Here is a 10,940-nt window from a genome sequence, read left to right as displayed (position 1 = left end):
ATCTGAACTAAAAGCCAAAGGAAAACAATCAGAAATAAGAGATGTTGAACAGTCATCAGTAAAAATTCTGTTCTGGTCTTGATCAGCTGCAAAATAAATGAGCACATTGCATTTCTTGTTTCTCATGTACAGCTCGTGGAAGCTATTTGGACATACACAATTTATATTTTATATTTATATTATAAATATATATATAAACTATATATATATATAACTATATTAGGGGGTTTTCATAATCTTGTTTCTCTAACGCAGGTATTCATGAATCAAAAATAAAAGGCCTGAGGGAATTAATGCCTTCCTTTAAAACCCCAAAATTTTGCACCCCACAAACTTAGCAGCGTCCCTAAGAGACGTTTTTAAGCTTTTATCTTCTGAGGGAATGAATGTTCTCCATCCCAAGTGATGGTAAATGATGGAATGGGTGGGCTTGGAAGGTCAGAGATCTCATTCCAGCCCCTGCCATGGGCAGGGACCTCCTCCACTGTCCCAGGGTTCCCAGAGCTCCATCCAGCCTGGCCTGGGACACTCCTGATGGCCAAAGGAGACATTAATTACACAAGAGGCAGCGAGCAAAACCTCGACATTTCACAATGACAGCTTCTCAGAGAACATCTCTGAGTACCCAAAGCCAAACCCCTCAGGTGCACGAGCACAGGTGAGAATGGTGCCATGGTTTAAGCCCAGCCAGGTTTATTCTGACACTGGCATTTGCTTTTTGCAGGGGTCCCACTGTCTGATTTCCAGGCCTGGATTTCATGAGCTCTTGTCTTCATGAATAAAATATTTTATCAGACCTCAGGAAAACCCTTCCATGTCCTTCATCAGATATAAAGATACACCAGTGGTATTGAAATACCTTTGCAGTGCAGAGTTTTGCACTCTAACCTTCCCTGAGTGCAAGATCTGTTCTGTTCCCCTCACCAATATTTTATTTTGTCTTACAGAAGTTCGTGAGTTCCATCAGCTCTCTCAGGCTCTGCTCACGTTCCCCTTCCCCACATTTCCATGGCGTTGCTCCATCCCCCACACTCGACTGTCCAGCCTGTCCAGCCACTCCAGCATTTCCTCCGGGTGTCATTGGCAGCAATTTGCAGATGATGTTCTGTGCTCTGGTATGTGGCAGGAGCTGCTGTGCCTCTCTCACATCTGCCAGCTTTGAGCTGAGCAAAAGCAGCCATGTGGGAAAGTCCTGTTCTCCAGCTGCTCCTGCCTCGGTAATTCCATGGCAGAAAGGATCAGGGACAAAGTGAGGTCGGTCCCAGGGGATATGCAGGGGTGTGCTTTTACATCTCTGACTTGCACTTGAATCATTCCTGGGGCTGCATGAGAAATTTGGTGTCTTAGGTTTGGTGCACAAGCACAGCCCATTAAATATCCCAACAATACCAAAGCAGAGGGTGGGAATATTCACTGAGGCTGGAAGGCAGCAAAAAATCCACAAATCTGGATTTTCTGAAAGGATGAAGCCTCAGAGTTTGTCTTTGTTTTCTCAATTTGATCTTTGTTTTCTCACTTTTATCTTTTTGATCTGCTCTAGGAACTTCTTTTGGTTGAAGCCTCTGAGCTATGAGGAACTTTTATATTACCTTCCTCATTTTTTATTCCTGCTGCCTAATTGCTGGGACCTGGTTTCCACATAAACAGAATTCAGGAAAGGGCTGGATTTGTTCTGTGTCCAGCTGTTCCAAAATTTTCCTCCTGGAAGCCCAATAAGGGCAGTCATTCAAAATTTGTATTCTGGGAAAATACATTCCCATGACCAAGCATTGAGTAAAAGACACAAATGAGTTAAACAGTGAAGATGATGAGGATGTAAAAGCAGGACATCAATTTCTTCAGGGTCTGAAATTTGTCAGGTGAAAAGATTAATGAACGTTCACATTTAAATGACAGGATTTAACAGACTTCTACATTTTACCAGATTTGTGTCATTTAAAGCAAAAAAAGAGCCAGACTGGGGGGTAAATTCCAGTGTATGAAGCCATGTAGGGAGATACAACTTTTGTATCCCAGGCTTTGGATTTTTGCCTCAGGACTCAGTCCCTGCTCCACCAGAATTCTCTGTAATTTGGGAAATACTTGTTGGGATGCAATAAATTCTTCAGAAAGTTCACCATGGACAAAAAAAAAAAAGAGTGAAGGTTTATTTTAATAAACAAGCACACAGAGTAGCTGAACAACATACAGGAACCAGAATTGGTAGAGAGATGAAAAATAAGCATTTAAAATTCAACTACAAAACTGGGAGAGTCAAAGCACTGCCAGGGAAAGCTGAACCATTTGGGAAAAAGTTTCTGGGTAAAGAAAAGAAAACATTTGATCAACAAGGGGGAGACATTGGGGCATGCTCAGAGGATTTGAACTTCAGCCATGGAGACAAATATCTAACAAAGGGCTGGTGTAAAACAGCAGGAACGGTTTTGCTGCAAGGACAGGAGTGTCAATCCCAGCTCAGGGGCAGAGAGAGGCAGCAGTGACAGAGCAGAGCTGGAAATTCTCCTTGGGCTGGGCTGGAGGGAGGAAATTCAGGATTCTCAGCAGGATTGATGGAATTCAGGGATGGGGCAGTGTGAGCTGTTCTCAGCAGGATTGATGAATTCAGGGATGGGGCAGTGTGAGCTGTTCTCAGCAGGATTGGTGAATTCAGGGATGGGGCAGTGTGAGCTGTTCTCAGCAGGATTGGTGAATTCAGGGATGGGGCAGTGTGAGCTGTTCTCAGCAAGATTGATGAATTCAGGAATTGGGTGAGCTGTTCTCAGCAGGATTAATGAATTCAGGGATGGGGCAGTGTGAGCTGTTCTCCCTCAGCAGGATTGATGAATTCAGGAATTGGGTGAGCTGTTCTCAGCAGGATTGGTGAATTCAGGAATTGGGTGAGCTGTTCTCCCTCAGCAGGCTCCTGCCTGCTTCATGTGCAGGGCCCCTCTGCTCCTCCTGCAAGGAAAGGAATGGACAGAAAGCTTCACTTGGTGCACCAAAATCCCCTAAAACCCTTTGCTAACAGAGGAGACACCAAAAACATTCACAGCAGGCCTGAGGGCACTGATCTGTGAACAGCTTTCCTTGTAAAATGATGAATTTTATCCATAAACCCAAGATATTGCCAGCACCACTTGTGAATTTTTGGCTGCAGTTGTTTTGTCAGGCCTGTGTTGCTCATTGGACTCTTCCCCATCCAAATTTACAGTTTTTGCAGGAATGGGAAGCTGCTCACACAAATATCAGGGTCATTTTTGTAGTGATTAAATCTTACAGTACCTGCATCGAGTTCTTCACACAAACAGGAAGAATTTTGTAGTGTCCAACCTTGCAGTGCCTGCTGCAGGTTGCTCACACAAGCATTTGGGTCATTTTTTTTTAAGTTCTCTATTTTATTCTTCCTGCAGGAATAGGAAGTTGCTCCCACAAATATCCAACTCATTTTTTTCATATCCAACTTCACAATTCCTACTGGAATAGGAAATTCAGACCTGAATATCTGGGATATTTTTTAACTCCCTATTTTATAGTTTCTGCCAATTATCACCCAAACATCACCATCATTTTTTTGATTTTTTTTTTTTTTTTTTTTTTAGATCAGTTACACATTACCAATGGGACAAATATTGTGTAAAGGTAAAGGAAAGGGAGCAGAGAAGTAACAACCCTTAAAAAAAAACAAAAAAAACCCCAGATAACTGAGCCCATGGCAGTACTCACAGGACAGCCTTGCAGAAGGAACATTTGTTGTTGTAGGTTTTGCCATCAGAGCCACAGAAGGGTTGGTAGAGCCTCTCACAATAAATGGGTCTCCCCCTCTCCATCCTCCTGTACTCACTGCAGTCCACCTGCAAAAGCAGGGCAGCCTTGAATCTCACAGAAATCAGCATTTTGGGGCCATGATTTTGATGCCTTCCCTTTTAGATTTTTGTATTTTCCAGATCCTGTACAGCTCTGAGTGTGGATGAATTTTTTTCTCCCCACCACTATCCACTCTGCCAGGGTTTTCCTGCTCACCCCCAGGAAGGATTTTTATTCTTTGGTGCCTCATTTTCTTCCAGACATTGACCCCAGCGAGAATTAAAATCTCCAGGTACCTGATTTAAGAGCTAAAAGTCATCAAAAAAGCCTTATGGGATCATCATCAAATAATTTTAATTTTTTTTTTAAATCTAGATTTCTCTTGCTTAAAATTTGTTCTTGCCCAGAATACCAAACAGTGAAAACATCTGGAAGTTTTCAGGGGAACTCTATGAAAACCCCATATCCCAAATTCAGGATTTCTCACTGAAATCTCAATAAATTGGCAGCATTTAATTGAAGTTTAACATTTAAATTAGCAGCATTAAATTAAATTTATTTTCTGACCTCATGTCATTACATTATAATCATATTATATATTTTTAGCTCATATTATATCTTTTTATCCAGGGAAAAAAAAAAAAAAAAAAAAAAAACAAAACAATCACTCACCTCGTGTGTGGCAGCACCTGCAGTGGAAACTGAATGACAAAAGAGAAAATGAAAACACAAAGTTAATGAACACTCAGGGGCAGGGCAGGGTGGCCTCACTCAGCAGCTCTGAAATCTTTTCCCTCCTCAAATGTCAACACCCAGCGAGCTCTGCAGTGTTTGATCAGGCCCAGGGCTCAGAACTATTGAACAAATGGATTTGGGGGCATTATTTACCTGAGAAACTTCTGACACCTGAGGGAGGGCACGGAGCCATTGTTCACCACAAAACCACTGACAAGCCAAGAGTCAATATTCTAGTTCATGTTCATAATATTAACAATATTCTATTCCATGTTCATAATATTAACAATATTCTATTTCATGTTCATCACATTAGCAATATTCTATTCCATGTTCATAAAATTAACAATATTCTATTCCATGTTCATCACATTAACAATATTCTATTTCATGTTCATAATATTAGCAATATTCTATTTCATGTTCATAAAATTAACAATATTCTATTTCATGTTCATCATATTAACAATATTCTATTTCATGTTCATAATATTAACAATATTCTATTTCATGTTCATAATATTAGCAATATTCTATTTCATGTTCATCATATTAACAATTTTCTATTTCATGTTCATCACATTAGCAATATTCTACTTCATGTTCATCACATTAGCAATATTCTATTTCATGTTCATCACATTAACAATATTCTATTTTAATATTATTTTATATTTAATGCCCAGGATTACCTGGTGGTTGAGCATGACTGGGGTTTAATTCCTGAGCTCAGGGTGGTTGTGAGCAAACCCCAGATCCCTTCTGTCAGTAATGAGCAATGACAATTCAAATATTAACAAATATCAACTCTAAACAACAACGCCAGTACCACGGGCTCACAATCCCACTTTAGGAAGTGTTTTCCTTTGTTTCAATGTGGATTTTGAGCTGGCTCCTATTTTTATCACATTCCTCTCCAGCAGAGCCCTGTCCTCAGGTGGGGCTTCCAGGAGCTCTTTCCAAACAATGCTAATTCCACCTCCCACAAAGCAATCAGCTCCTTGGCTTGGCTCCACGCTGCTGACACATTTCTGATTTTCTTTAGGAATTTATTTGGCTCTCTGCTGTGCCACAATCATCATCCAGCAGATCAAAGGTACCAGGGAGAGATTTCTGTGCAGGAGGAGCAGGAATGTGTTCTGGAGCAGAGCTCTGGCACTTGGTTTCTGGATTAAATTTGAATTTTTTTTTTATCTTTAAAGGTTAAATTTTCCAAATGTGTCCTGGAGCAGAGCTCTAGCATTTGTCTTTTGGAATAAATTTGGATTTTTTTTTTGATCTTCAAAGGTTAAACTTTCCACTAAAACTTCCTTTCATAAACCTGTTTACATCCTCACATCAAATACAGATGTTCAGGATAAAGAAAATGAGCAGAAATAAAGCCCCAGGTCAAGTTTCCATCTCTGGATTTCATCATTCATTATTTCACCTCATTATTTGATTTATTCCACTTCCCTCCAAACACTCAGATGTTATTTTTTTCTCTGGTTACCTTTTAGGAGCCACTCTGCACATGGGAGTGAATGAAAAAAAAGGGTGTGGCTCAGACAGTGTTGATTCATGAAATTTTCAAACAGACAAGATAAACCAGAAAGTTCAAAGAAGAGATTTCCTGGAATTCTAATGGGAGGAATATTTAATATTTCTTTATTTTCCTGCAGTCAATGGAACACTGAGTGAATTATTTCCATTATTTTCATTATTTTGCTTCTTTAATGTTCACAATGCTTTTAAACTTCTACACTACCTGCAGAGGTGTGGAGTCTTTCAGTTATTTTAAATGCATTTCTTTTTCTCTAAAAAAATATTTTTACTGCAAATTTGTAGTAAAAATAAAATTGCCAAGTAAAGGCTGAAGAAATTCCTCCCAGATCCCTGTTTTTTGATACCAACCTGTCCCTCAAATCTCCCTGCAGCCTGCAAAAATCAGATTTAAAAGATGTTTTACGTGGCCTGAGCATCATCAGCCGTTCCCCTGTTTGGCCAGTTTGGCAGGGGAAGGAGCTCAGCAGCTGCCAGCTCCCTTTTCAGATGGAAATTTAAAAATAAACAGCTAAAACCAGGTGGTTCTGAGGTGTCACAGCTCTCCTGAGTCACAGAACACAGCTCTGAGTTCCACCCTGAAAGGAACATCTTCCACCCCCCCCAAAAAACCCCAGCTGGGTAATAAATCCTTAGGGTGACAAATAATAAGATTTTCAATAGAAAATTCCATTTTCTCCCTCCCAGCCGGTACAGGAACCACCCGAGCACACTGAAACCCCCCCCTCCAAGAAGGAAAAATTCCCAGGAATTACTCACGTGCCAGGCACAGAAGTGCCAATGCCAGGAGCAGCAGGGTTCCTGTGACCTTCATGGCAAACACCAACCCAGAGCCAGGCCCAGCTCCCTGCAGTGTCCCCAGCGTGGCCATGGCACCGAGGGGACAATTTATAAGGCAGAGGTGATGAAATCTCCGAGCAGGTGATGGGGCAGAGTCAATAGGATTTGTCCTGTGCAGGGACAGGGGCAGGGCTGCGTGTCCCGGTGTTGATGGAGCAGGGATTGTTCTGCTAAGCCCAGCCTAAGCCCAGCCTAATTAACTGTTCCAGCCCCAGCAGCCAGGCTCTGACTCAGGGTTATTGCCTTAGAACACAGTTCCCAGGGGAAAAGAATCCTGGCTGGGTGTTTGCCAAAATCTCCATCCCACGAGGGCTCAGTTTTTTATTTTGGGGTATTTTGGAGCTGGTTCTGAGCTGTGGTTGGAGCTGAGCTCGTTGTGGCCATGCACAAACAAAGCCTGAAGTTTTAGGTTTTATATTTTCCAGACTCTGTCCTGCATTAGTACAGAACTCTGAATTTCATATAAAGTGTAGGCAGGTTCTCCTCACAACTCAGAAAAATAATCCTGGCTGGGTGTTTGCCAAAATCTCCATCCCATCAAGGCTTAATTCTTTTTCTTTTGGGTATTTTGGAGCTGGTTCTGAGCTGTGGTTGGAGCTGAGCTGGTTGTGGCCATGCACAAACCTTAAGTTTTAGCTTTGATATTTTCAGTTTCTGTATTGCATTGGTGTGTGACTCTGAACTTTAGATAAAGTGTTACCAAGTTCTCCTCACGCTTTAGTCAGACAAAACCAAAGGGCATCACTGAGCCCTTCAGCTGCTCTGGGAAATCTGAGTTCTGCTGGGAGCCCTTCACACCCAGCCCAGAGCATCCCCCAGGGCTCCTTTTCCTGTTAAACGTGCCCAGTTTGGGATCAGAACAAATATTTTGGGAGAAAAGCAGCAAAGATACCCCAGGGTTCCTTTTCCTATTAAATGTGCCCAGTTTGGGATGAAAATTTTGGGAGAGAAGCAGCAAAGACACCCCAGGGTTCCTTTTCATATTAAATGTGTTCATTTTGGGATCAGAACAAATATTTTGGGAGAAAAGCAGCAAAGACTCCCCAGGTCTCCTTTTCCTGTTAAATGAGCCCATTTTGGGATGAGAATTTTGGGAGAAAAGCAGCAAAGACTCCCCAGCACTGCGTGGCCAAGACAAGACAGGAATTCCTGAGCACCCCCTGAGTTCCTGCCCAGCCATGGACACAGGAGATTCCTTTGCCTGCCCCTCTGCTCCAATTTCCCTGTTTCCAGCACAACAGGAGGGATTTTTTTTTTAAACAAATCCTGCTTTTGTTGGTGATTTAACCAAAAAGCAGCAATTTCTGTCTTTTATGACAGAGCCATGGGAGAGTTCCTCCAAGATCTGAGGTTTAATTTTCATAAATCCAAAGTAATGTGGAGTTTTGGAAGTGATGGTTTGGTTTCAACCCATCCTTCCAGAATTGGCCTTCTCTTAGTGATTTACCATCTAAACATGCAAAAATCTCAACGGGAAAAATCCCTGCACACCACCAGAGTTCCCAGAATTTCAGTGATCACCTTCCCCCACTGCAGGGTAGCCCAGGACTTCCTTCCTGTGCAGGATTGGGCTCAGAGGAGCTCATTCCAATAAAACAAGGGCCTGAAAGCTCCTGCAGAAAAGATTTCAATAGGTCAGGTAAGCCTTGGGCCCCTCTAACTCATCCCAAGAAGGATATGAATTATTTTGTCTTTAAAGAATTAAGAAATGTTTGATTTCTCATCAGTTAACAGGATAAAAAACATAAATCCAAATTCCAGGATGGGTGAAAATCTGATTGGAGCTGGAATTTAAATTTTTTTAATCCCCTTCAGTGGTTTTGTTCTAAATTTTTTTTATTTTTTTTCCTTAATTTGGGCATCTGTTCCTGTGAGGCTGAGATGACAAAAGGCAGGGTGGGGTTTGCCCTGGGGTCGGGCTGGATGTCCCTGCTTGGGGACTTTGTGTCCTGGGAAGTTTTTCTGGAGAAAAGCCTGGCAAGGAACATGCAGGGACTCGTGGGGAGGATTCAGGACACGTCCCTGGTTGATGGACAATTATGAGCAATTAGGCAACAGGAACAAAACCCAAAACATCCCGGAAATTTCTGCTGATCTGAAGAGTTCTGAGCACGCACAGCTCTGGGGGATATTCCAGACCTGCAGCAGATCCTGAGCCTGCAATGAAGGAAAAGGCTCCAATCCAGTGCTCCCAGTGCTCCCAGTGCTCCCAGTGCTCCCAGTATCCCACAGGGTGCAGCCCCAGCGTCCATCCCGTCCCTCCCAGGGAATACAAAGCCCTCTCTACACCCCTGCTCTGTTCGTGCAGGATTTTCCAGCTCTGCACTTGAACTTGAGTCCATAATTCCCAAAATGTCACTGGAGAGGCTGGAGCTGCTGCTCTGGGACAATTCTGGGCTCCCTGGCAGGGAAAGGCACTGGAATGCTGGACCAGGGAGGGAGTGAGAGGGGTTAAACACAGAGGAAAATTTGGGAGAAGGAATTTCCCCAATTATTATTGATTCTGTTGGGAGAAGGACAGAGACAACGGGAACCAGAGCCCTCCTGGAGCTGCAGAGTGAAAGGAAGAGGGAACAGAGCAAATTGCAGGGAGAGAAATTCCAATTCGATGGGAGCAAAACAAATTTCACAACGAGAGGAGTCAACCCAACCACAGGGACACATTATCCACAGAGATCAGTGGAGATATTAAAAATAAAGGGGCCAAGGAGGGCGTGGGCATCCAGGTGACCTCCATGGCCATCCCCATGGAACTGGTTCTGGCATTCCCAGGAGAATGTCAGGCATTGCTGGAATTTTCAGGGGCCTTGTGGTGTCTTTTGTCCTCATAAATTAACATTTGATAAAGGAAACAAAGGGTAAAGTATCACAATGGAGTGATTGGAGCTCCTGTGGGAAAAAGAAATTTATTGGAAAACAAATGTTTGGATGTGTATGGGAATAGCTGCTTCCCAAAGCTCCAGTTTTGGCCTCATTGCTGAACTCCTTCTGAAATGGAGGGTAAATAAGGTAAATAAATCGTTTATATCAAAGAATTGGGAGTGCAGTTTTGACCTCATCAGCAAATCCATGAATACCTGTAAATTAATTCTGGAACTCCCATAATTTTCTACCTTTGCCGTTATATCTTGGGTTTTTTTTTCCCCCAAATTCTTATCCCTCCAAGTTGATCTTTTGAAGGAGAAAAAAACAATTCCATGGTGTTACACGTGGTAAAATATTCGAGTGCATTTTTCTGAGGGTAAGAAAATTTCCCTTATTATTATTATTATTATTATTATTATTATTATTAAATTTTAGATCGCTTTTAGTTTTGGAGGGCTGCTTGGAGCACCACTGGGATGCCAAAAATGCAGCAGCAGCAGCAGGTCATGAGTTAAATACATGGGAGGATGTTCCCTGGCTGCATTCCAGAGCAGGAACCTGCTCCCACTCATCCGTGGAGAGCCTCCCATGCAGGGAGAGACTGACAAATAGCACGTGGGAAAGGTGAAAAATCCACTTTGTCACTGCTGTGGGACCTCCCCTCCCTGGGATCCGGGCTGGTTTTATCCCCCAGTCCCAGGGAGGGTGGGGGGCTCAGGGTTGTCCACCCAGCTGCAATTAAAGCATCAGGTTTGGAGCTCTTGCTCAATGCAGAATTTGAGAACCAAGAGCTGCTTTGTTCAGGCTGTGCCAAACCTTTGGGTGTTTGCCTGGGGAAGGAGATGATGCCTGAAATTTTAACTTTTCTATTTCCCAGGCTCTGCAGTGCACTAGGATAGAACTGTGAACTCCATATCAAGTGTTCCAAGTTCTCCTCCCAGCTCAGGCACACAGAACAATCCTTTTCCAGCCCCACAACCAAGGACACGCTGCAGCTCCAGCCCCAAAAAGTGCAAACAGCAGCGAATGGAGGAGAGAATCTGGGAGGATGGGACTGCAGAACCTGGAGCTGGGATTGGACAATGAACCCCAAAATGGAAATGGACCCAAACTGATAAAAGTGTGAAAAATCATGACCCAGAGTCCAGCTTGGGTGTAGCCATGGCCAGGCTCTT

The 10,940-nt window shown here is 42.9% G+C and overlaps 1 protein-coding gene across 2 annotated transcripts; it reads right to left on the bottom strand.

Moving 5' to 3' along the window:
- Positions 1-2,134: 2,134 nt before the first annotated feature.
- SPINK9 (serine peptidase inhibitor Kazal type 9) lies at positions 2,135-7,614 on the bottom strand. 2 transcript variants are annotated; one of them, XM_088174104.1, is made up of 5 exons: positions 6,820-7,070; positions 4,456-4,484; positions 3,703-3,830; positions 2,860-2,937; positions 2,135-2,819 (listed from the first exon to the last, which is right to left on the bottom strand). In XM_088174104.1, exons 1-4 carry the CDS (start codon positions 6,929-6,931, stop codon positions 2,892-2,894), a joined length of 315 nt encoding a protein of 104 aa, XP_088030230.1. In that variant the 5' UTR covers positions 6,932-7,070; the 3' UTR covers positions 2,135-2,819; positions 2,860-2,891. The 2 variants fall into 2 exon arrangements, with proteins under 2 accessions (XP_088030230.1, XP_014743779.2); XM_014888293.2 differs by having other exon boundaries at positions 2,135-2,937; positions 6,820-7,614.
- Positions 7,615-10,940: the final 3,326 nt, after the last annotated feature.

This window comes from Sturnus vulgaris, chromosome 15 (genome assembly GCF_052056855.1).
Source record: "Sturnus vulgaris isolate bStuVul1 chromosome 15, bStuVul1.hap1, whole genome shotgun sequence".
Lineage (NCBI taxonomy): Eukaryota > Metazoa > Chordata > Aves > Passeriformes > Sturnidae > Sturnus > Sturnus vulgaris.
This window is presented reverse-complemented; position numbering and strand designations above follow the sequence as displayed.

Bases quoted from the DNA above. Each gene is read 5' to 3' on its own strand.
- SPINK9 (XM_014888293.2), bottom strand. From the start codon at position 6,931: ATGGCCACGCTGGGGACACTGCAGGGAGCTGGGCCTGGCTCTGGGTTG. The intron at 4,485-6,819 runs GTGAGTAATTCC...TTTGTCATTCAG, and splicing joins GGCACTTCTGTGCCTGGCAC to TTTCCACTGCAGGTGCTGCC. The intron at 2,938-3,702 runs GTGAGTACTGCC...CTTTCCTTGCAG, and splicing joins TCCTTCTGCAAGGCTGTCCT to GAGGAGCAGAGGGGCCCTGC.